The following is a 26,700-nucleotide window of genomic DNA, read 5'->3' on the forward strand; positions in this document are numbered from 1 at the left end:
CCTGTTTCTGCCAGACAGGAGGCCTCAAAATCGCCCTCACTGTTTCTTTCTTCACAGATTTGTCAATCCATTCAGAAAGATAGAATTAAATTGTAAATTGAGCTTGTTGCTTGCACCGATGGAGTAAATTTTTCTTTCATTTTAAAATGTGGCATCACGTTCATTAAAAATATATTAAAAATATATCTTAAAAGTGTAACTTTCTTTCCATTGTACAGTGCGGACTCAAAACAGTAATGCTTTATATTTCGCTGGATTATTCCGTATAGCTAATGTTGAATTTGTTCCTGAGTATCGAAGAAAGGACTCCCCTGAATTTCTCTCCATGGCAGATAAAGTTCAGCAAGTGGTAAGAAACCTCTGTAACACCATATGACATATAGGCCTAGAAATTCACTATGGCCCCGTCAGCTGGCTAGTGCCCAAAAGTTAGCGCTGGGCGGGAGGCCTATAGCGATCGTCAGATATTCATTGTTAGCGCCCCAATTCGGAACCGGGTGCTATACCAGGGTGTGCCCGCCTCCGCTTGGGGCGCTGACACTGAATATCAGCGCTCTTGGCGCCGCTGCGCCAGCCGCTGCGGAGCGGCAGGCTGCGGTACTGCAGGCCTCCTCCTTCTCTTAAGGGGGAGCTGCCTGCAACGGGGAGATCGCCGCTGGATAGTGCCGGCAAATGAGCCTGGCACCACGGAGAAGTGCCGGGCTCGCGGAAAGCAGCCGGCAATGCCGCGGGGGGGGGGGTGGAGGAGGCCGGGGAAGGAGGTGCGGGCAGGCGGCCGCCGAAAAAGCGGCCGGCCGCACCTTCCGCTTTAAAGCGCCCCACTAAGGCAGCAGGACGGCCCCGTTTTCTGGTCGCTGTTCGCGGCCGCTTCGGAGGAGGCGGCCGCAACTAAATATGGGGATCGGGCCGGTTTCGGGGCGGAACCGGGGCACTGCGCACACCGATGACGTCATCGGTGCCGGCGCAGCGCTAACGGCTACCGCCGCCAATACCGCTGCGCTGAATATCTGCGCAAATTCATTTCTGGCGCAAAATCACTCTTTAGGCGTTAACTGGGCGCAAAGCTGGCAGCGCCTTAATGAATTTCTAGGCCAGGATATATAATAAAATATGGAAAATAGTCCATGATAACTCAACTACATAATCCATGAACAAGAAGGATCCAGGTGGGTTACGTCACAGTTGGGTTATCATGAAATATTTCCACATATGACATATAAGTATTGTGAAACTGGAGCTCTTTTGATATTTGTAAATAACTAATATGATTATTTTTTGTGAGATACTCATTTCTCTGAACATAGTTTTATCCAATATGGCAAGTGTTGGATCAAATCTCTGCTGTTACAGCACATTGCTGATCCATTGTAGCCTTCATGTCGGTGGATTCAGTAGGTATTATTCAGTGGTTCACTGGACTACTTCATGGCTTAAACCATATTCCAAAATAACTGTACAGTCCGTTCATTCATAAATTGCAGAAATGTATATGTGATGCTGATTATGTTTTAGGGAAAGTTATATTTTTGTATTTCAAAAACTCTTGCACATTTTCAGTTTCCATAGAATTTAAAGGTTGAATGTGAATAGATGGGTGAAAGTAGAGGGCTAGCAAAATAATGTTTAAAATGTGGTCTAATCAGATCCTGATATGACGAAGCAAGCTGGATGGACTGAGTGCCTTCTTTTGTTTCTAACTCTTATGTTGTTCTGTTATTGCTGCTCATGAGTAGGTAGCTAAGTTACTATGTGAGGGGAAAAAGAATAGGATTAATATGTAAGCATGTAGGCATCACCGAACTACCAATTTTCAGTGGGTGAGACTCAAGTTTAACTTATAAACCTCTTTACTATTCAGTATAACACAATGCCACAGTTTCCACCCTTTCACTCACGGGCATACAGGGAAAATGCAGGAAACTAATTTTATAATCTAATCTAATTTTTTATGGCCTAAAAAGGCTTTTAGTAATATAGTAGGGGTATATTTGGGTTAGAGTTATTTCCATGAAGTTACAGTAATGTACTCTTTAACAAGACAATCAGCCAATTTATCTGATTGGATAGTTTTGAACTCAAATATTTATTCATTTAATATGAAAGCTTTGGTTTTTGGTTGCGATACCATTGGGTTGCACTGTCACAAAATGACATAAGTCACAGCTATGATTTTTCATCATGAATATGTCACTTAAACAGATATGTGTAGCTTCAGCAGCTATTATATTAACTCATTTGTTTTTATTTCATCTGTTTCAATATGACTTTTGTGCTTTCCTTTTCCTTCAGATGAATAATGTTTATGAGAAATCGCTTTTCTCCAAGTTATACAAGCAATCGACCATTTCTGACTTGAGGTATTGTGTTTCACAAGTGTGTTCACTGTAAAGAACAAAGGCTGAGTTCCCGGAATGCAGAATTTGTATGCAGTTGCCTAAACAGTGTTTTCTAATAAAAATGAATGATGCATCAGAGAATTTGCTGGAAAATGGGGAGGTGATGAATGGAAAAGTGAAGACAAAGTAACAGGAAAATAACTTTTTAATAAAACCAATTATATTTTTGTTCTTTTTGAGGCTGATTAGTGTTAGCATTGACAGAAAATTTCTGTTGACGATGTAGTTCTCTGAAATCATGTTCCTGGTATTCAGAAGTTCAAAGACAGTTTACAATCACCTGTTGAACAATGGCAAGAGTATCTACTGCGCCTTGGGAAGGCTCCAGGCTTGCTTCTTGGCACTTGGCCTTTTTGTTCTTAGTGACCACTAATATTCAATGTTATGAGACATTTATCATTATAGTTGCCTCTAGCTCTACTTTGTTTATGCCAGATTAGGTAAAGAAAGTGGACATTGTGTTAATATTGTTATCTAGGGTTAATGTTATATTGTTACTATTTTGTGCCTACATATTAACAGGGATGGTACTTTAAAAGCAATTCGCTTAGAGACATTTCAATGTGATAAGTTGCCATATAATTGCAGACATTATTTAACTTATGACTCTATGAACACACAATGGCCTAGGAAGTCGTCTCGGGCGGTGGTGCAAAATATCAGATGCTGTGTATAACGGGTGGCCGATCCGATCCGATCCGATCCTGCCCATTTTACACCACTGCCCGAGACCAATTTCTAGCCCAATGAGTTTATCTCGCAATCAAGAATGAGACCCAACTTTTGTCAGAGTACTGTCCTTTCACTTCTTTAATCAGATTTAAATGTAACCGAAACCAGGAGGGTAGATCAAATATCATTCAATAACCTGTCATGCAAACCATTAAATAAATATAAAATGTCTGAAATTGGAAACTCTACAGGGATGACTCCAGTAAAAACTGAATCCACGTAATTCAAATCATAATACAATGTTGACAAAAAAGTATTTTTTATGAGTGTGCTTCAGAATATTACTTGTGTTTCTTATGCAGTAACAACAACAATGGCGGAATTCTTGTTCACTTCTGGATTGTCTTTGTGGTCCCAAATGTGAAGACTCTGTTTGTGTGTGAGGACTGTGTCAGCGCTGTCTTAAAGGACTCTATTCAGACAAGTCTGGTAAACCGCACATCGGTTGGGTACCTCCTTGGACTTCCCGTGGACATGGACTCAATTGTTGTGAATGGTTATTTTCTTTTAGTATTTTGTCTCTTGCAGTTGTTGGAAATTGTATTTAGCATAATATATATTATTTTATTGCTAATTGGAATCTGATTCTGCTTGAGATTGATGTCACAAATTTTGTAATTTTTTAATGAGTAAAATTACTATTCACAAACCATAAAATGACAATATATATATAATGAAACTTTTTTGTTGCTGTAAGCATGGAAGAGGTTATATAGGATTGCATACATAGAAATTACAATACAGAAACAGGAGATTCAGCACAACCAGTTTGTGTTGGTGTTTATCCTTCATAGAAACAGTAGTCGCTCTGTTTCCATATCCCTTTATCCATCTGACCTTCAACTACCTACCTAACCCATTCCTAAATGTTGGCATGGTCTCTGCTTCAATCATTAACTCCGGTAGTGCATTTCAGAACTCGCAACGCTCTTGTGTAAAAATGTTTCTCCTTATCTCTGTTCTAAGTCTCTTACATTTAATCTTATATCTACAACCCTTTGTTATAAACCCCACAGTCTTCTATTTATTCTGTCTCATCCCATCATAGTTTTAAACAGCTCTATTAAATTACTCTGTAATCCTCTCTGTTCTAATGCAAACAGCTACAATTTTTCAAGTCTGTCTTCATATTTTATTCCCTCAGACCAGGCAGTATTCTTGTGAATCTGTGCTATACCATCGCTATTGCTCAACATCTTTCCGAAAGTGTGGAGCTCAAAACGGCACACAGTACTCCACCTGTGGTCTCACTAAGGTTTTATATAGATTCACCATTAAATCTTGACTTTTATATTCAATACCTCGCCATAAAACCCACTATTCCATTATCTTTTGAAAGGCCTTATCCAGTCAAGGTGCTGATTTTAATGTCTTGTGAAATTGAATTGCCATCTCCCTGTGCTCTTCCACATCACTCAACCTCCCCCTGTCAAAGTTCTATCTTTGCCTATTGCGCCATTTTATCAATATCCCCTTCAGCTACCTTTGATCCTCAGAATTATTTACTATGCCTCTTATTTTAGTATCATCTGCAAGTTTGGACACCACTCCCTCTAGCCCCAGGTGTACATTGAGAACAAAAAACAGTTCTAGACAAGAACCCTGTGGAACACACTATCGACTGCCAGCCACCCGGAGAAACTGCCTTTAAATCCTGCTCTCTATTTCCTTCCTTCTAATCAGTTTTTAATCCAATTTTCTATCCCTAATTCCGTACCCCTTAATCTTCTCCAATAGCCTCTTGTGTGTCACCTTGTCAAAGGCTTTCTGAAAGTCCATGTACGTAATATCCACTGCATTTCCCCCATCTTCAATATCTGTCACCTCTTTAAAGAACTCTTATCAGGTTTGTCAAGCTTTGGACCTAGTCCAAAAGTGACTTTGCTTGTGAATCAAATTTTAAGATTTTTTACATATTAGGTAATATCTGTAATTGAGCTAATTCCTAAAAATAATGAACTACATTTATCTTAGAAATACAGCATTCCTGTATCTTATTAGAAATCAGCGCTTGAGGGTATGTGTGAAGAATGGTAGAAAACCTTTAATCCTTGAAATCATGCTCTAGGGTACCAGTGTACAAATGTTTGATACATTTTTCTGAAATTCTTCTCGCCATTGTTTTAGTGAAGCTGTTGACCTGTTTAAATTAAACACCTCCATTAAAAGAGGAAAAAGGAGCTTCACATCAACTTGTTAAGTGTTCATAATGCTAGAGTCTTATGGCATAATTTCAGGACCATTGTTTTTAATGGACCCTCTAGAAAACCTCAGTTTGCTAACTGCATACCTATGATAGACCCTGAAAATTATTTGTGTATGTCTGTGTGTGCGTGTGTGTATGTATAGGTGAAAGGTTTAAACTCTTAACTGTATATATCTAGTCTACTATCTTAGACTAAACTGCGTACCCTGAAACATAAAATAATCTTTAAACTTCTACTTTTGTAATTGATAGCTGGCCTCCGCTCAGATTACATTGCTACAGCTACAACAGGTAAGAATTTTAATTTAATTTGATCTTCTTATGCAAGCATTGTAGTGTAAATAGTGGTAATTTAAAGAAAGAAAGAACTAGCATTTATTGAGCATCTTTCACATCCTCAGAACCTTGAGGGATAAATATTGGCCAGGGCACCGGGAAAATTCCTCTCATTTCCTTTGAATACTGCCATCTTTTATGTCCAGCCGAGATGGCAGATGGGGCCTCAATTTAACATTTCTTCTGAAGGATGGCACCTCCGACTTTGCAGCACTCCCTCAGAAGTGCACTGCAGTGCCAGCCTAGATTATGTGCTTACATTCTGAAGGAGGGCTTGACTCGGGTATGAGTATTACCACTGAGCCAAAGCTGACATATTTGCAAGGTCTACTCCTGGTGTAGTCTCACTTAGACAGATTGAAGACATGGCTCTATAATATTATAGGCCTATCACTAGATTGCGCTCCTGTCTAGCAAGGCACCACATCATGAGAGGAGTCTTACAGAATTACCCTATAGCTTTTTCTGTTTAAATTCAGTGGCCAGGATTTTCCGGGGGGGTCAGCAGGCGGGATCGGTGGCGGGTCGGGTGGGAAATTAGAATTTTTTGACAGTGGGTCGGGACCCCGTTGTCAACCTGCCGCAACGCGCCTTTCCCAATGGCGCATGTGTGATCTCCGATCCGATCTGACCCGACCCGACCCACAGAGGCGGGCGACCCAATTAAACCAATTATTGTCTTGTCGACAGACCCTTAATAATGCTTTTAACCTTTCCTTTTAACTTTCACTGCTCGCCCACAGGGTCCACGCTGCTCGGGGACCGCGCCTGTGAATCTGAGGCGGGAGTTGCATGGCCATTGCTCCAGTTGATCACTTGACAGCTTCAAATGTACAGTAAAAACTCCCGCCTGACAGATCTTCACTTTTCTGAGGCATAAGCTGTTTCTCAGTCCATTTCCAGCACAGATTTTGTAGGCTTTCCACTTTCCACTTTCACCTCATTTGAAGAATTCTCTCACCATTGACAGAATGCTTCTGTCATCTCTACATCACCTGCCATCTATTTCATCAACATGGGTGCCCCTTATACTGTCTCACCTTGGTCCTCAGAATCGCAACACGATCAGCCCCAACACCAGCAGCACCAACAACAGCACCAACGTTCTCTGCAATCACCTGATGCTGCACAGGACAGAGGGCATCAGCACCCGAGCACATTGCTGCCTGGAGGCCAGGGATGGCCTCACCATGGCCAGATTTACTTCACTTGATGCTGTACACCCTGGCTGCCACATGATGGGGTAGTTGACACATTGTGCACATGTTGGGAACAAAGTGCTGTTTGGGGTTAAAATGATTTGACAGTGGTGCCTGGGGTTCGGCTGGGGCAGGGGCCATCAAGGGTTTTACAAATATGGTGATGGGCCTTGTAGGGTTGGGGCATTGTCTTTTGTGGAGCACTCAGAATGGGTTGTTAACTTGCAGCTCCACTCTAACTTTCTTGGGGGAGGGCTGGGGGGATGGGGCGGTCTGAGTTTGTGTGAGAGGTGCCTGGCCATGTGGGCTTCCAGAAATGAGTTCCAGATTGCCTGTTATATCCCAAGTTCCAAGTGGTATATGCCCAACACATATACCACTCACGTGTTTGTTATGAGGAAGGTTGCGCTCTGCCACAGCGGGGGTTGTAGCATCTTGCAGCTACCACTGCCTGTTGGGCCCACCCATTAATGAACAACCCAACCCCCTGAACCTTGCAGGCTAGGTTGACTGACTTGGATATGCAAGAATTGTGAGACCTGTAATGCTCTTTGCAGCCTTCTGGATTGCTACCCACAGGGGCTGCACGAGGTAAAGAACTAGAATATGAGTACCAGTGTATCTCCATGGCTGCAGCCTCTCCAGCATTCATCCTGCAGGGAAGAATGGCATTGAACTAATCTGTTGATACCTTTTGTTATGACAAATTTGGAACCTACATAGAGTCATAATGGCACAGAAGGAGGCCATTCAGGCCATTGAGTCCGTGCCGGCTCTCTGTAGAACAATCCAGTCAGTCCCATTCCTCCGCTCTATCCCCGTAGCTCTGCAAGTTTATTTCTCTCAAGTGCCTATCTAGTCTCTGTTAGATCCGTGATTCTGAGAGTATGATGTTTTTCAATAACCACACGGATGCTGTAACTTAACAATCAACAGGTATTTACTGGAGTAGGGTAGTCTCAAGACTGGGGGTACAGAGGCATGCTCAAGGCTTATATACAGGTGTGGTCACTGCTGGTACTACAGTATACAGGAGCTGTAAAAGTAGTTCTCTCTTAAAGGTACATACACTACAATTCCTCCCCTTTTAGACTAGCAGTACCCATAATATTCAAAGAACAATTAACACTTTAACATGTACATTAAACAATAATAGTCCATTTATAGATTCAGTCTTTGGGGCAGCTTCCTGATCCTTTCGGGATAGCGCCTTTCTTGAGGTTCTTGTTCTTGGTGCGGAGGCGATTGTGGTCCCTTTTCGTCGGTTAGTTCATCGGTTTCCACTGCTACTGGTTCGGAGGTAGATGCTACCGGTATGTCGGGTTCATCCCCAGGTATGCGAGACATGGGGTTGACTCGTTCCTGTGACGCTAAGATCTGATCGACGTGGCGTCTCACAATGTTCTCCCCGACATCCACTGTATACATTAATGGCCCCTGCCTTGTGCATATCGTTCCGGGTTGCCACTTCTCTGTTCGGTAGTCACGGGCCAAGACTGGTTGTCCTACGTTGAAGTTCCTTGTCGGCTTCTCATTGATGTGCTGGAATTGTTTATCCTCAACATTTCTTCGCACATTTGGTCTGAGCAAGTCCAGACGAGATCTCAACCTTTGGTTAAAGAACATCATAGCCGGGGTCTGGTTGTTAACTGCATGTGTCACGTTTCGGTAGGCTAATAAGAAATTGTCCACCTTATGCTGTAGTGGAATTTCATCGTTGCACATGGCCTTTATCGCCTTCTTAAAGGTTTGTACGAACCTCTCAGCCAATCCATTTGTGGCTGGATGATACGGGGCGGATGTGTAATGCCTTACCCCATTCCTTCTCATAAATTTTCGAAACTCTTCGGACACAAACTGTGGTCCATTATCAGAGCAAATCTGCTCTGGCAAGCCGTTCCTGGCAAATATGGTCCGTAGGACTGCAATCGTTTTCTCTGTAGTGGTTGGGGACATTTTTATCACCTCAGGCCATTTCGAATGAGCATCCACTGCTATTAAGAACATTGAGTCCATGAATGGACCGGCAAAATCAATATGCACCCGTTGCCATGGAGAGGAGGGCCACTCCCATGGGTGTAGAGGGACATGTGGTGGTGCATTTTGGACCTTCTGGCATCCTGAGCAGCTCTTGGTTAGGTCTTCGATTTGTTGATCGATTCCCGGCCACCACACATAAGCCCTAGCAAGGCTTTTCATTTTCACTCCCCCCAGATGACCTTCGTGAAGCTCATTTAGCACTCTCTCCCTTAACTTGGGTGGAATCACCACTCTGGATCCACACACCACTGTCCCCTGGCATACTGACAGCTGTTCTCTTCTGGATGAGAATGCTGGCAACAGTGAGTCGCCATGTGTTGGCCATCCCCTCACCGTCAAATCATATACCCGAGACAGCGTCGGATCATTGCGGGTCTCCTTCTCTATATCCGCGTTTGTTACTGGCAATCATTCAATTATTGACGAATAAAATATCTCGATAGGGTCCACTGCTGGTGCTTCCTCCACAGTAGGCAGTGGCAGGCGCGATAGCCCATCAGCGTTTCCATGCTGTTTCGTGCCTTTATATTCTTTTTCATAATGATTCGCCCCTAGAAACAGGGACCATCTTTGTAACCGTTGTGCAGTCATCACTGGAACGCCCTTCTTAGGATTAAAGATGGAGACAAGTGGTTGGTGGTCAGTCAGCAAGGTGAACTTCTGCCCATGCAGATAGTGGTTGAATTTTTTTACTCCCCATACTAGGCTGAGGGCCTCCCTGTCAATCTGGGCGTAGTTGCGCTCGGCTGAGGTTAGTGACCGAGACGCAAAGGCTACTGGCCTCTCCAACCCGTCTGGGAATTTGTGTGACAGCACCGCTCCAATACCATAAGGTGATGCATCACATGCCAAACGAATTGGTAGTGCTGGGTTGAAATGGGCCAACACCTCTTTTGATGTGATCAATTCTTTACACTTCTGGAAAGCTCGTCTACGTTCGTCATTCCACTTCCATGGTACCCCTGTTTGCAGTAGGGTGTTCAGTGGGTGTAATACCGTGGACAAATTTGGTAAGAACTTATGATAGTAGTTTACCAGCCCGAGGAACGACCTCAGTTGTGACACATTTTCCGGTGCTGGAGCCTTGACTACTGCCTCAATCTTTTCAGGGGACTTATGTAACCCCTCTTCATCGATGACATGGCCACAATACGAGATCTGCTTCTGGAAAAACTCGCACTTGTGGCGATTAGCTCGTAGCCCATATTCCTTTAATCTGGTGAGCACCTTCTCCAAGTTGGCGAGGTGATCACTGTCATTTTCGCCCGTGACCAGGATGTCGTCCAAATAACACTGGGTCCCTGGAATCCCTTGCAGGACTTGATCAATCGCCCTTTGCCAAATAGCCGGAGCTGATGCTACCCCGAACACCATCCGGTTGTATTGATAGAGACCTTTATGAGTGTTGATCGTAAGGTATTGTTTCGAGGCTTCTTCTACCTCCATTTGCAAGTACGCCTGGGCTGGATCAATTTGGGGGAAGCGTTTACCTCCAGATAGCGAGGCGAAAATATCCTCAATTCGTGGAAGTGGATATTGTACCGTGTGAAGGACTAGGTTCACTGTCACCTTAAAATCCCCACAGATGCAGACCTTCTTTGGTTCCCCAGGCGTGTTACTCAACGACCTCTTCATTACAGGAATGATGGGTGTAGCCCACTCGCTCCAGTCTACTTTGGACAGTACTCCTGAACTTTCCAACCCTTCCAGCTCTGCTTCGACAGCTGGTCTGATTGCATAAGGCACTGGTCTGGCCTTAAGAAACTTTGGGCTTGCATTTTCCTCTATTTTAATCATTGCTGTTATGCCTTTTAGTGTTCCGAGTCCCTCCTGGAACACTTCTTTTGCGTCAGTTAGCATTTTTGACAGTCGTCCAGGTGTGACGTCGTCATCCTTTTTGGCCTTAACCTTCAGTGCCTGTATGGAAAGCCAATCTAATTGTATCTTCCGGATCCATTCACGTCCTAGCAGTGGTGGTCCTCCATCTGGCAATACATATATGTCCATTTGAGGTATTTCCTGGCCTTTGTATATCACTTTCACCCTTATTTTTCCCTTGGGGTAGACTTTTTGCCCTGTGTACATCTTCAAGACAATCTCTGTAGCTTTCAAGGGTATATGTGAAAATAGCCGCTTGTAGTCCCTTTGGTTTATGACTGTTAGGGCTGATCCTGTGTCCAATTCCATTTTCACTTGGACTCCGTCTATCTTGAGTGTAACCCAGATAGTCTGGTGATCCTCCATTTTGGTTATCTTATGTAGTTTCAGACAACCCAGCTCCTTGCTTCCGGAGTCTGTGTCACTTTTCTGTTCGTCTGAACTACTCTCCATCACCTTGTGTACCTTTTTGTACTTCTCCTGTGGAGATTTCTTGCTGTTGGTTTTCTTCCCAGACCTGCAGACTCTTGCTATGTGTCCTGCTTTTCCACACTGTCTGCACACTTGGTCCTTGAACCAACAATCCTTCTGGTCGTGTGTTGTTCTGCTGCAGCGATAACACTTCCCTGTTCCATAGGACATTTCATTTGTGCCATATTCTTGCGGTCTCCATTGTATCTCTGCAGCGCCCCTTGCGGCTGCTTCGTGTGATACTGCCATACTGAAAGCCTTGTCCAGCGTAAGATCCTTTTCTGATAGAAGCCGTTTCTGGGTTCCTTCACTTTGCAGCCCACACACAAACTTGTCCCTTAATGTATCTGCTAGTCCCGCTCCAAACTGGCAGTGTTTCGATAGCTTGCGCAGTTCCGTTAAGTACTCAGCATTGCTTTCGTCTTTGTGTTGGTTCCTTTTATGGAACTTAAATCGTTCTGCTATCAGCAGCGGTGTGGGGTTTAAGTGGCCCTGTAGGATTTCTACTATGCTTTCGAAATTCTTGTTCACAGGCTTCTCTGGGGTTATTAGGTTACGCAGTAACCCATAAGTTTTTGCACCCATGGAATTTAACAAAACCAGTGCTTTCTTAGCATCTGGCACTTCATTCGCCCTGCAGTACACCTCAATACGTTCCACATATGTCACCCAATCTTCGACTTCATTGTCGAATGTAGAGATACTGCCACTCTTCAGCATCCCTGGGTGTGATTTAACTGTCAAAAATGGTGTCTCCCGCGCTTTCCCTTCTTCTCCGCTGGCACAAAATGGCATCTCCCATGCTCTTCCTTCTTCTCCGCGGCTCAATGGCGTCTCCCGCACTCTCCCTGCTTCTCCCCGCGGACACTGTGCAGCCCTTGAGCCCTGGCTGTGCTCTGCGCGTTTTTTTTTTTTTTTCTGTGCGCCTTTCCTGTTTCCGCCGCTCGGTCCTGAACCCAGCTGCTGCTTTACCCTCTCTCTCTCCATTTTGTTTTTCCTCGACGCCGCTCGGTTTTCAACCCCCGGCTGCGCCTTGTGCGCTTCACCCTCTATCTTACCCCGTCGACGCTGCTCGGCTTTTTCTCCGCTGTCGGTCGGCTCCAGCCGCCGCTGTCCGGGAAGGGTCTGCGCTGTACCTGTCGTCAGTCTGTTGCTGATCGTCGTGGCTGGGGAACCAAACCCGGCTCTCCACAGCCTCCCCTGCGATGTTCACTCTCTGCCGGAGGACTGGGTGGTTGCTGGTGATCGACACCCATGCTTCTGGCCTCGACTTTCTTCCACCGCCCTCCCGGAGCGAATCCTCAAAGGGATATGCAGAGTTGCAGGTAGATTCGAATCGACACTCGTCGCCACTGTTAGATCCTTGACTCTGAGAGTATGATGTTTTTCAATAACCACACGGTTGCTGTAACTTAACAATCAACAGGTATTTACTGGAGTAGGGTAGTCTCAAGACTGGGGGTACAGAGGCATGCTCAAGGCTTATATATAGGTGTGGTCACTGCCAGTACTACAGTATACAGGAGCTGTAAAAGTAGTCCTCTCTTAAAGGTACATACACTACAGTCTCCCCTTGAAAACATTGAGTGTTCATTAATAAAGAGACAGTCTTATTATGAACACAGCTAGCTTTTGCTAGACACTTTATTGAGCACATGTGGACTAGGTACAGTATCTGTAGAGGCATCCATCTTGACTGCTGCCTTGTGGGTAGCCTATTGCCTCATGGGTAATGTAGTCTTAATATACATACAGCTGGGTAGTGTAGTCTTATATACATACAGCTATATACAGCTCTACACAGCTCTATGGCTCCACCTAGTGTCCACTATAGAATGACATGTTATTGATCATTACATCCCCCTTTCTTTGAGGTTTAACAAAATCAATATCAATCAACTTTCAAGAAAACAATAAAGATAATATCAGTAACACTTTTGTTAGTGCTCTATAAACATAAACATTTTCAAAACAGTCAACACATTTTCAAAGCTTTACATTCACAGAATCACAGAAACCCCACAGTGCAGATAGAGGCCATTTCGGCCCATCGAGCCTGCACCGACACATATCCCAGCCGATCCCCGTAACCCCTACACCAACACATATCCCACCCTATCCACGTAACCCCACGTATTTAATCCCCCTAACACTAAGGGTCAATTTTTTATCATAGCCAATCAACCTAACCCGCACCTCTTTGGACTGTGGGAGGAAACCGGAGCACCCGGAGGAAACCCATGCAAACACGGGGAGAATGTGCAAACTCCACACAGACAGTCACCCGAGGCCGGATTCGAACCCGGGTCCCTGGCGCTGTGAGGCAACAGTGCTAACCACTATGCCACCATACATTGTACTCAAAGATTAAGTCTATCAGGCTTTTTTACTTCACGTGTGGATCTTCTCAACACGGGTATGTCTGATGTGTCTTCATGAGATTGTTCTGGTGGTGAATGACAAGATGCAGTTGCGGCATTGTCATCAATCTGGTCTTGAATAGTCTCTTGTGTTTTTAGGAGGGAACGGCGGTTCCTCCTGAGAATCTGTCCTTCCTCAGTTCTAACAGTGTATGACCTTGGTCCTACTTCCTCAAGAACTGTAGCTTTCCTGCTCCATGCATCTGGATCCTCAATCCTGACAACATCATCCCTTGTCAATGGTTTTAGAGTTTTGGATGACTTGTCATAGTATGATTTCTGTTTCAGCTTTAATAGTTGAAGTCTCTGTCTCAGTTCCTCACTTTGCTGTTCTTTTGCACAGCAGGGTATCGTGGTGTGCAATTTGCGACCCATTAGTAGTTCAGCAGGTGAAGAACCACAGTCTAAAGGTGAGGCTCGGTAGCTCAGCAGGGCGAGATAAGGATCAGACTTGCTTTCTGTCGCTTTCTTCAGTAACTGCTTGAGAACTTGAACACCTTTCTCTGCCTTACCATTTGACTGAGCATACAAAGGACTGGATGTGATGTGCTGAAAGTCATAATGTGCTGCAAACTGTTGCCACTCCTTACAGTTGAAGCACGGACCATTGTTGCTAACGGCAATCCTGGGAATTCCATGTCTGGCGAAGATGGATTTCACATGCATTGTGACACTGCTTGCTGTGGTGCTTGAGAGCAGCACCATCTCAGGATAGTTAGAATAGTAGTCAATCACTATTAGATAGTCTTTACCATTTAAATGAAAAAGGTCCATACCAACCTTTTGCCATGGTGCTGTTGGTATGTCAGCTACTATCATTGGTTCCTTTGCTTGTTTGTTTTGGTGTTCCTGACATGTCTCACATTTGCCTATCATGTTCTCAATGTCCTTATTTATGCCAGGCCAATAAACAGTGTCTCTTGCCCTCCTTTTGCATTTTTCAATTCCGAGGTGTCCCTCATGAATCCTTTTGAGCATGTCTTGACGTAGAGCCTGTGGAATGACTATCCTGTTCTGTTTTAGTAATAGTCCACTTGCGACACTCAATTCTGACCTTATGTGAAAATATTTTGGACAGGAACCTTTTGGCCAACCATGATGAATGTTCTCTATTACTGTTTGTAACACTGTATCTTTTACTGTTTCTTCTGCTATTTGCTTTGATTTTGTGTCTGACACGGACAGCACAGCAGTGACCATACTCACATGAACATCCACGTCTTCTTCAGTAGAGCTCACATGACTCATTGTGGGTGCTCGGGATAGTGCATCTGCTAACACTATGTATTTGCCTGGTGTGTAGATCAGTTCAAAGTCATATCTTTGCAGCTTCATCATGAGTCGTTGAATCCTTGGAGACATCTCATTCAGGTTTTTTTTTATGATGGCAACCAGAGGGCTGTGGTCTGTCTCAACTGTGAAGGTGGGAAGTCCATATATGTAGCCATGAAACTTTTCTAGTCCAACTACCAAGCCTAGACATTCCTTTTCAATCTGGGCGTATCAACACTCAGTATCAGTCATAGACCTGGAGGCATAGGCAACAGGCTTCCAATCTTCACCCTCTGCTTGTAGCAAGACCGCACCTAGGCCATCTTTTGATGCATCCGTTGACACTTTGATTCTTTTTGTTGGGTCAAAGAAGGTGAGTACAGGTGTGGTTGTCAGCACTGTTTTGAGGTTTATCCACTCTTGTTCATGTCTTTCTGTCCATGCGAACTCATTTGTTTTATGTAGCAGGTCTCGCAGACAGGCTGTCTTGGCTGACAAGTTAGGAATGAACTTTCCAATGAAGTTCATCATCCCCATGATGCGTAGCACTCCTTTTTTGTCAGTGGGTCGGGGCATTTTGAGTATGGCGTTTACTTTTTCCATATCTGGCTCTATTCCTTTACCAGATAGATTATCTCCTAGGAAAGTGACTTCCTGGACGCCAAACTGACACTTGGCTTTGTTGAGCTTCAGTCCATCCCGGCGTATGCTCTGTAGCACTTTAGTCAGTCTCTCATTGTGTTCTTTCAGTGTGGAGCCCCAGATGATGATGTCATCAACATAGACCCGAACTCCTTCCAGACCTTCAATTATGTGTTCCATCGCTCTATGAAAGATTTCAGATGCAGATATTATCCCGAAAGGCATTCTGAGGAAACAATACCTGCCAAATGGTGTGTTGAAGGTACAGTATTTGGTGCTCTCTTCATCCAGTTTTAGTTGCCAAAATCCTTGTGAGGCATCGAGCTTTGTAAAGTACCTGGCACCTGACATTTCACTGGTGATTTCTTCTCGCTTGGGAATCTGGTAGTGTTCACGTTTTATGTTTGCATTTAAGTCCTTTGGATCCATGCATATTCTTAGATCATTGTTCTTTTTCTTTACACATACCATGGAGTTAACCCAATCTGTTGGCTCTTCAACTTTCCTGATGACTCCTAGTGTGGTCATTCTGTCCAGTTCATTCTTGAGCCGGTCACGCAGGGGTGCTGGAACTCTTCGTGGAGCATGTACCACTGGCTGAGCATCCTCCTTTAGCTGGATCTTGTAAGTGAATGGTAGAACTCCAAATCCTTTGAACACATCCTGGAAATTATTCACTACAGAATCCACCGAGTCATCTGGTCTGCTTATGGCACAGTTTATATGGTAGACTCTCTTGACCAGTTCTAAGTCCTCACAAGCTTTGTCACCCAGTAGTGAATCAAGTCTTTCAGCCACAACAGAAAAGATGAGATGATGCACTTTGTCTTTGACTGTCACTTTAAGTCTGCATACACCTAAACTATCTATTTTCTGTCCATTATAGTCCTTCAGTAGTACTGACTTTTTCTGTATTTTGGGCTTTTCTTTCATATTGTTAATGTCACTCATACTGATTAAGTTTGCTTTTGCCCCAGTGTCTAGTTTCAAGGTAACTAATGCTCCATTTACCTGCAGTGGGATCATCCATTTGTCCTCTTTTACTGCATTAACTTTATGATCAGCATTGTCCATTTCTGAGGGCTGCACATTTTCTGTATCCTTTTTGATATTGTCACATGACACCATTCCTACAAAAAATGTCTCACTTAAATCAGTGTCCTTAATTACATTAACTCGTTGCCCTTTCTTAGTTTTTACTTTTGAAAAGCATTGTTTGGCAAAGTGATTCTTTCCATTACACTTTGTGCACATTTTTCCAAACGCTGGGCATTGTCTTAACTGGTGTTTGTAACCACAGCATTTACAATTAAAAATTTCATCCTCCGATTGCTTTTCATTTCTGTTCTGCCCACGTTTCTTCCCCTTGTAGGACACAGCACTGACAGCAGCATTATCACTCATTACAATCGCATCATTATTGATTTCACTGAAAGTCTTCGCGTGCTTTCGAGCTAGCTCGCTGGCTTGGCATATTTTCACAGCATTTTCCAAATTTAGTTCGGTTTCTCTCAACAGACGTTCCCTGACTTTTTTATCATGAATACCAAACACAATCTGGTCACGAATCATGGATGCTTTGAGCTCAGAGAAATTACATGTCTGTGCTTTCAGTTTCAGATCAGTTATGAAGCTATCAAAAGTCTCATTTTGCTGCTGTGCCCGAGAACGGAAGATGTATCTTTCATAGGTCTCATTCTTTTTGGGAGAGCAATGTGCATCAAATTTTTTTAGCACATCTTCTAATTTTTCTCTGTTCTCCTCTGGATTAAATACAAATGTATTAAATACCTCTATCGCCTGTGGGCCTGTAACCGTAAGCAGCAACGCTATTTTCCTTGCGTCTGGCTTCGTACCGAATCCGATGGCTGCAATGTAGAGTTCGAATTGTTGTTTAAGAGTCTGCCAATTGTAGTCGATATTTCCTGTGAGTTTCAAACGCTCTGGTGGCTTCAAATTCTCCATGTCGCTTTTCACAATTTTCAGCAGATCTTCACCATCCTGGTACCATCTTATGTTCATTAATAAATAGACAGTCTTATTATGAACACAGCTAGCTTTTGCTAGACACTTTATTGAGCACATGTGGACTAGGTACAGTATCTGTAGAGGCATCCATCTTGACTGCTGCCTTGTGGGTAGCCTATTGCCTCATGGGTAATGTAGTCTTAATATACATACAGCTGGGTAGTGTAGTATTATATACATACAGCTATATACAGCTCTACACAGCTCTATGGCTCCACCTAGTGTCCACTATAGAATGACATGCTATTGATCATTACATCCGCTTCCACCACTTCCGTCGGCAGCAAATTCCAGGTCATCACCACTCGCTGCGTAAAAAAGTTTTTCCTCACATCCCCCCTGTATCTCTTGCCCAAAACCTTAAATCTGTGTACTCTAGTCCTTGTATCATCAACTTGTGGAAATAGCCTTTCCCCATCTAGCCTATCCAAACCCATCATAACCTTGTACACCTCTATCAAATCACCCCTCAATCTCCTTTGTTCTAATGAAAATAAATCCAGCTCCTCCAACCTGTCCTTGTAGCTGAGATCCCCCATGTGGCAAATGCATCTGAAAATTCTCAATTGTGTTTAATTGGAGAAGGATTGATAGGCCTTGAAGGATTTTAAGGAGACACAGACCTTAGTTACAACTACATTATTCTTTTTTATATTTTTCATTTAAACAGATTGTAAATGTGTAATATTATACAGCTGTAGTGTAATTATGGAAGCTCTTTACTTGTGGAAACTTTAGTCTTATAATATCTGTATAGAGCCAAATTTTCAGTCACAACTGGGTGATGGTGACTGAGCAGTCCAGGCACTTGGGAGCTGAGTAATCAGGCAGAGATCCATAGTGCAGGATCTCTTTTGTGTGAGAGATATTATAATACATTTAAATTAAGTACATGGTGGTTTTCTGTCTGCTTATGATGGGATCACACTGCGCATTGTAGTCACTCATTTGCAGTGGTGCTGAGGGAAGCTCTGAGTGCAATGGAGCTGTTAAAGGGTCTGAGGCTTTTTAGCTTCTTTTCTACTTGTTTTCTTACTTTTTGGCCATTTTAATGAAAAAAATGAATGTATGTGTTTTAAAATAAAACTGTGGAGAACCTTTCACCAGGGTAGAAGGTAACATTAATGTGGGAAATTAAAACAGCTGAATATTGTCTCCTCATTCATTGGAAAACCAATTGCATTTGAAGTATTTACAAGAGTTTAGCCGAACAGAAAGAATCGAAAAAGAAGATGGGGGATAAAAAAGGATTCTTAGAATACAAAGGTTCATGCAAGTTTAGGGAGTGACTAAGTCCCAGCTACGGAGCTCCAGTTGGCAAGTCAAGTTCGTTCATGATGGGGTTGATATTGAAATGCCTCAAATACAGTATTTCATAGTTGAATTGGTTGAAAGGATGTGTCGTACAAAATGTGTATGTCGGGGAGGATTGGGGAACGAGAGGGAGAAATGTACAATAACATTTTTATTAAGTCAGAATATCTATATTAATATTTTGCTTTTCCAGGTTCTAAATATGTTATAGATAAGTATGCAGAGCAGGCTGGCATTCATGTTCCTTTCAACTTCTCTGCTGCTTCTGGACGAGTAAGCTGTCACTTCAAGCTCACTTCACTGCTAGGACATGTCATTCGCCTCTCTCTCAGCTCCCTGCAGATTGAACCTGACAGTTGTGTCACAGATTCACTCAGCATTTATGACTCTCTCATGCCTATCAGGAGTAGGAATTTGTACCGGTATGTATTCCAATTTCAGTGCTTCAAATATTTTGGATAATTGAGTCTGTTAACTGATTAATTTCACATTGCTGTTGATTTTGCAATGTATACTAAATAGTCATGTGTAATGTGTAAAGATTATCTTTCACCTTGCATGTTCACAGAATCACAGAATCACAGAAACCCCACAGTGCAGATAGAGGCCATTTCGACCCATCGAGCCTGCACCGACACATATCCCACCCAATCCCCTGATATCTGATGATAAACCAAGCATTTGAATAACCTTGTAATATGGCCTCTCACCGTTACATATGTGTTATTTAAAGAAGAAAGCATCTTACACAATTGTATTGTATCTGCACATTTCTGTGCAAAATAGAAATATAAGCCTAAAAATTACTGTTGGAGATTAGTAGATGAATGCTTAATATATTTGGATGACATTCCTTTGTCCCCTATTAACCTAGTTGTTTAAATGGTTTAACACATCTGCTAAACTAGCAGCAAAAGTAACAGACACGTATCAACCATTCATCCACTAATATTAGCAGCAGTAATTTCTAGGCTGTAGACTACCACTAAGGCTACAGAAAGCTTGAACATATTTGGCAGTTAGTAAAAATTTATAAATAAGTTGGAAACAAAAGATAAAATAATGAAAAAGTGGACAATTGTTTTTGATATTTTGTAAGTAAAATGATGACAGAACGTAACAATACAGAAACATAGAAACATAGAAGATAGGAGCAGGAGTAGGCCATTCGGCCCCTCGAGCCTGCTCTGCCATTCAATTCGATCATGGCTGATCATCCAAATTCAGTACCCTGTCCCTGCTTTCTCCCCATACCCCTTGATCCCTTTAGCCTTAAGAAATATATCCAACTCCTTCTTGAATATATTTAATGAATTGGCCTCTACTGCCTTCTGTGGTAGAGAATTCCACAGGTTCACCACTCTCTGGGTGAAGAAATTCCTCCTCATTTCTGTCCTAAATGGCTTACCCCTTATCCTTAGACTGTGACCCCTGGTTCTGGACTCCCCGACCATCGGGAATATCCTTCCTGCATCTAGTCTGTCCAGTCCTGTCAGAATTTTATAAGTTTCGATGAGATCCCCTCTCATTCTTATAAACTCCAGCGAGTATAAGCCCAATCGACCCAATCTCTCCTCATACATCATTCCTGCCATCCCAGGTATCAGCCTGGTGAATCTTTGCTGAACTCCCTCCATGGCAAGAACATCCTTCCTCAGATAAGGTGACCAAAACTGCACACAATACTCAAGATGTGGTCTCACCAAGGCCCTGTACAACTGCAGCAAGACATCCTTGTTCCTGTACTCAAACCCTCTCGCTATGAAGGCCAACATACCAGCCTTTAACAGAAAACAGAGATGAAGGGTGAAATGGGAAAATTGAGTGCGGTTCTATTTTACCAGAATCCACCTCAATTTATGCTGCAATTCTTGCAACATTCTGTGCAAGAGTGTCATTACAATATGGAAATTACTTAAATTACCCCTCATGCGATTTTCCATTGTTTACAATGGGATCACACTGTACACTTAGCCTAGCTATTTGGAGTCTCCATAAAGGGAAGTTCTCTGTAAATAGATTATTTTACCTTTTTTTATTCTGTCCTTTTAGTGCTGCTTTTACTGGGTATTTTTTGCAGGACGGTGCTAGCCTTAAGCTTGGGGTTGCCTGTACATTCACCAGCCTGTATACTCTTATAAGCAAGGGCGTCTAGGTAGCTCCTCATAGGAAGTCAAATGTTTGTCATTTCGGAGCCCTCCTTCAGTTCCAGTCCCTTGTATTGTGTGTGATCCTGTCCTGCAAGCAGAGAAGTTGGCTTGAGATATTGTAAGTTGATGGAGTGCATACAGTGACAGACATGTCCCAATCCACAGCCTATCCTATGTATCACTGAGTGATCGTGCATCAAGCAGCTAGGTTATATTTAAATGATTTGCTGTTTGAAGCCTTTATAAGATGTCAGGGTTTCAGTTGTAACGTATAACTTGAATGTGTAGCTTTAAGAGTTGCAGCAGCACGGGATATTATGCTTCCTCTCCTGTGCGCTCTCAGCAGAAGACCCAATCCAGGCCAGGAACTCGACAAGCAGATTAAGTTATAGCTGCCCCCACAAGAATTGATGAGATAGGCAAAGTGCAGTATCCTCAGGGACTAAGCCAACTGTGCAGTGTTTGGGCAGAAATGGCACTGACCTTGGAAAATCTACCCTTATAAGTAGCCACCTATCTGCTGGTTGCAGGAAAATTTAACTCTGAGGTATTAGTTATTCATTACTTTTAGTTCAAATTTCATGCCCATCTGGATAACCCATTGATTATGTCATATTATATTTACCTTTTAGGGATATAAATCAGGAAAGCTTTCTGTAGATATAGCTCCTAGTTCTTTACAGCATGTTACTTGAGAACCAGCCAAATAATGTAAAAAGAAATAACATATTGGGCCGTATTTTCCGATTGGAAGCTTCCTGCGTGTGGAGGCCTCCGATCTGGAAAAGATCTACGGACTTACCCGAGGGCTCCGGAGGTCTGGACATTTCCGCTCCTGGGCCACTGCTCTACGAAATGCGCAGGGCCCACGTATCCCAGGGGCGCATGCGGTTCGCAAGTGTCCCTGGGATCACGTGGGCTATGGGGAACCAATGGAAGAAGGGAATCTCCCTTCATACTTTTGACAGGTCTCTCAGCTTAGACGCATCAAAAGTATGAATGGAGATCACTCCAAAAACACATCAAAACATTAAATAATTTTTTTTTAAATCATGTTTTTAAAATTAGTTAAAATTACATTAAATTAAATATTTTAAACAAAAATTTAATGAAAGTTTTTTACGGGGCTAAAAATAAACTTACCTTTTTTTAAAAGTATTTTAAAATTATAAATGAGTGAAATTGAAAGAAAAACTTTTTAAAACTCTTATGCCGGTAAAAGCAGGCCTTACATCTGCTTTTACCAGGTGTAAGATTTTTAAGTGATTTCAGCGGGCGGAGGTTGTGCAGAAAGCGGAACTCTCCACCCGCAGAGGCCCTTCTCATTGTTTTTCTTCACTGTGGTACAAATCTTTGATCTATGCTACAATGAATGATGCAATGTACACACCAAACTTCAACTTCAGTTTTGTAGTCCTGTGAAAGATGTAGAAAATCTTTATGCAGACAACACACTTATTTTGCACATTTGCAGCTTGCAATTGAGGTATGAAAGCATGAAACCAATTTATTTGTTGTACATTATTTTACATTACAATCATAGATAATAGAAGTCCTTCAATCTAATAGGACTTTCTAAAATCTATAACCAATGCTATGGTGTCTTACTCAAGCATTTAATGAGTTTAAATTTGTTTCTGTCACTGATGTCTTTTTATTCCAGAGCCTGCGAACCCTTTGGTTCTTTCCCAGTTTCCTTTGTATCTACCGGCAATGGCATGTTTCTGTCATTCAAATCCCTCAGAGTGCATGGGATAAAAGGAATCACTGGATACTTTGAAGCAATTCCCAAGGAAAGTAAGTTGTAAAACAGCTGTGGCCACATATCTGCATCGTAGCTCTCATAAAATTTTATTGAGCTCTGAAAGCTATTAAGATCTCAAAACAATTGGTGCACTCTTAGCCTAGTTCACAGTGAAATGAATCAACAACATAAATCTCGTCATAATTTAACACTAATGCAATAATTTAATTCAGGGTGCATTTCTACTGAGACCTATATAATCATTTCAAGCAGTTCCACAATAGAGTTGGCCACCTTGGTGCCAAACTTGTTTACCTTATAAGGGTTGCCTCCACCTGCACTGTCAGTCATTTATGCAGCAAGGTTGTGACAATTCTATGAGGTAAACTGAGTATTAATGCACAGGTGCTATTTTACCTAATTTAACTTGAGTAGCTTATTATAATAACTGTACTCCTATTTAAAACCAAATTGACATCTGTGCACATTTGCTGGATGTTGTGTGCTGATGCATGTACAGATATTTTTAAATTGTATATTCTTTTATTTTTAATGTAGCCACCCAGTAGGAGTGGTAGAGGAGGGAAAGAACCAGAGCACAGGAGGGCAGGGACACAGGAATTCATGTTTGTTAATAAGGTGCTGATTTCTATCCCTGAAAAGTGTGCCTGGTTTAAATTAGTGCTAATTCAGCTCTGAAAACCTGGGCAGCCACTTGGAGCAAACAAAGGAAACATTTTTAAAATTCGTTCCTGGGATGGGGGCGTCGCTGGCAAGGCCAGCATTTATTGCCCATCCTTAATTGGTCTTGAGAAGGTGATGGTGAGCCGCCTTCTTGAATCGCTGCAGTCCATGTGTTGAAGGTACTCCCGCAGTGCTGTTTGGGAGGGAGTTCCAGGATTTTGAACTAGCGACAATGAAGGAATGGTGATATATTTCCAAGTCAGGATAGTGTGTGACTTGGAGGGGAACTTGGAGGTGATGATGTTGCTCTTGTCCTTTTAGGTGGCAGAGGTCGTGGGTTTGTGAGGTGCTGCTGAAGAAGCCTTGGCGAGTTGCTGCAGTGCATCTTGTAGATGGTACACACTGCAGCCATGGTGCGCAGGTGGTGGAGGGAGTGAATGTTTAAGGTGGTAGATGGGGTGCCAATCAAGCGGGCTGCTTTGTCCTGGATGGTGTCGAGCTTCTTGAGTGTTGATTGAGCTGCACTTATCTAGGCAAGTGGAGAGTATTCCATTACACTTCTGACTTGTGCATTGTTGATGGCGGAAAGGGTTTGGGGAGTCAGGAGGAGAGACACTCACCACAGAATACCCAGCCTCTGACCTGCGCTTGTAGCCACAGTATTTATGTGGCTAGTCTAGTTAAGTTTCTGGTCAATGGTGACCCCCAGGATGTTGATGTTGGGGGATTTGGCGATGGTAGTGCCGTTGAATGTCAAGGGGAGGTGGTTAGACGCTCTCTTGTTGGAGATAGTCATTGCCTGGCACTTGTGTAGTGCGAATCTTACCTGCCACTTATCAGCCTGAGCCTGAATGTCATCCAGGTCTTGCTGCATGCGGGCATGGACTGCTTCATTATCTGAGGAGTTGTGAATGGAACTGAACATTGTGCAATCATCAGTAAACATCCCCACATCTGACCTTATGATGGAGGGAAGGTCATTGATGAAGCAGCTGAAGATGGTTGGGCCTAAGATACTGCCCTGAGGAACTCCTGCAGCATTGTCCTGGAACTGAGATGATTGGCCTCCAACAACCACAACCATCTTCCTATGTGCTAGGTATGACTCCAGCCAGTGGAGAGTTTTTCCCCTGATTCCCATTGACTTCAATTTTATTCAGGCTCCTTGATGCCACACTCGGTCGAATGCTGCCTTGATGTCAAGGGCAGTCACTCTTAGCTCGCCACTGGAATTCAGCTCTTTTGTCCATGTTTGGACCAAGGCTGTAATGAGGTCTGGAGCCGAGTGGTCTTGGCGGAACCCAAACTGAGCATCAGTGAGCAGGTTATTGGCGAGTAAGTGCCACTTGATAGTACTGTCGACAACACCTTCCATCACTTTGCTGATGATTGAGAGTAGACTGATGGGGCAGTAATTGGCCGGATTGGATTTGTCCTGTTATTGTGGACAGGACATACCTGGGCAATTTTCCACATTGTCGGATAGATGCCAGTGTTGTAGCTGTACTGGAACAGCTTAGCTAGAGGCCCGGCTAGACCTGGAGCACAAGTCTTCAGCACAACAGCCGGGATGTTGTCGGGGCCCATAGCCTTTGCTGTATCCAGTGCGCTCAGCCATTTCTTGATAACACATGGAGTGAATCGAATTGGCTGAAGACTGGCTTCTGTGATGGTGGGGGAGGCCGAAATGGATCATCCACTCGGCACTTCTGGCTGAAGATGATTGCAAATGCTTCAGTCTTGTCTTTTGCACTTGCATGCTGGGCTCCACCATCAAATAGGATGGGTATGTTCATGTAGCCTCCTCCTCCAGTCAGTTGTTTAATGATCCACCACCATTCACAACGATGTGGCAGGACTGCAGAGCTTTGATCTGATCTGTTGGTCGTGCGATCGCTTAGTTCTGTCTATAGCATGCTCCTTCCGTTGTTTAGCATGCATGTAGTCCTGTGTTGCAGCTTCCCCAGGTTGGCACCTCATTTTTAGGTACGCCTGGTGCTACTCCTGGCATGCTCTTCTATACCATTATTCAAGAAGGGAAGTAGGGAAAAACCGGGGAACTACAGGCCAGTGAGCCTAACATCAGTGGTAGGAAAATTATTGGAAAAAATTCTGAGGGACAAAATTAGTCTCCACTTGGAGAGGCAAGGATTAATCAGGGATAGTCAACATGGCTTTGTCAAGGGAAGATCATGTCTGACTAATTTGATTGAATTTTTTGAGGGGGTGACTAGGTGTGTGGATGAGGGTAACGCAGTGGATGTGGTATACATGGATTTCAGTAAGGCCTTCGATAAAGTCCCGCACAGGAGACTGGTCAAGAAGGTAAGAGCCCATGGAATCCAGGGTGCCTTGGCACATTGGATACAAAACTGGCTTAGTGGCAGAAGGCAGAGGGTGATGGTCGAAGGTTGTTTTTGTGACTGGAAGCCTGTGGCCAGTGGGGTGCCACAGGGATCGGTGCTGGGTCCCTTGCTGTTTGTGGTTTACATTAATGACTTGGATATGAATGTAAAAGGTATGATCAGTAAGTTCGCGGATGATACAAAAATTGGTAGGGTGGTAAATAGCGAGGAGGGTAGCCTCAGTCTGCAGGACGATATAGATGGGTTGGTCAGATGGGCGGAACAGTGGCAAATGGAATTTAACCCGGAAAAGTGCGAGGTGATGCACTTTGGGGGGACTAACAAGGCAAGGGAATACACAATGAATGGTAAGACCCTAGGCAAGACGGAGGTGCAGAGGGATCTGGGGGTGCAAGTACACAGATCCCTGAAGGTGGCGGAACAGGTGGATAAGGTGGTAAAAAAGGCATATGGGATACTTGCCTTCATTAGCCGAGGCATAGAATATAAGAGCAAGGAGGTTATGATGGAGCTGTAGAAAACACTGGTTAGGCCACAGCTGGAATACTGTGTGCAGTTCTGGTCGCCACACTACAGGAAGGATGTGATCGCTTTGGAGAGGGTGCAGAGGAGATTCACCAGGATGTTACCAGGGCTGGAGCGCTTCAGCTATGAAGAAAGACTGGGCAGATTGGGTTTGTTTTCCTTGGAGCAGAGGAGGCTGAGGGGGGACATGATTGAGGTGTACAAAATTATGAGGGGCATAGATAGTGTTAAGTATGTGTATTGTATTGAACAATTAACACAAAGACTTAAACGTATAACTCAAACAGGTCTTTACTG

At 43.4% G+C, this 26,700-nt stretch overlaps 1 protein-coding gene across 1 annotated transcript in view; it reads left to right on the top strand.

The window, feature by feature from the left end:
* Positions 1-310: 310 nt before the first annotated feature.
* The window catches only part of tmprss7 (transmembrane serine protease 7), a 96,960-nt gene continuing 70,570 nt past the window's right edge, over positions 311-26,700 (top strand). The window contains exons 1-7 of the mRNA XM_086006896.1: positions 311-349; positions 2,290-2,357; positions 3,431-3,624; positions 5,587-5,625; positions 11,002-11,010; positions 19,128-19,356; positions 22,748-22,881. Of these exons, the coding sequence (XP_085863022.1) occupies positions 326-349; positions 2,290-2,357; positions 3,431-3,624; positions 5,587-5,625; positions 11,002-11,010; positions 19,128-19,356; positions 22,748-22,881 (697 nt within the window). The 5' untranslated portion in view covers positions 311-325. The remainder of the gene's footprint in view (positions 350-2,289; positions 2,358-3,430; positions 3,625-5,586; positions 5,626-11,001; positions 11,011-19,127; positions 19,357-22,747; positions 22,882-26,700) is intronic.

The sequence above is a fragment of the Somniosus microcephalus genome, chromosome 14, assembly GCF_052327205.1.
Source record: "Somniosus microcephalus isolate GS21.2 chromosome 14, FLI_Smic_1.0, whole genome shotgun sequence".
NCBI lineage: Eukaryota > Metazoa > Chordata > Chondrichthyes > Squaliformes > Somniosidae > Somniosus > Somniosus microcephalus.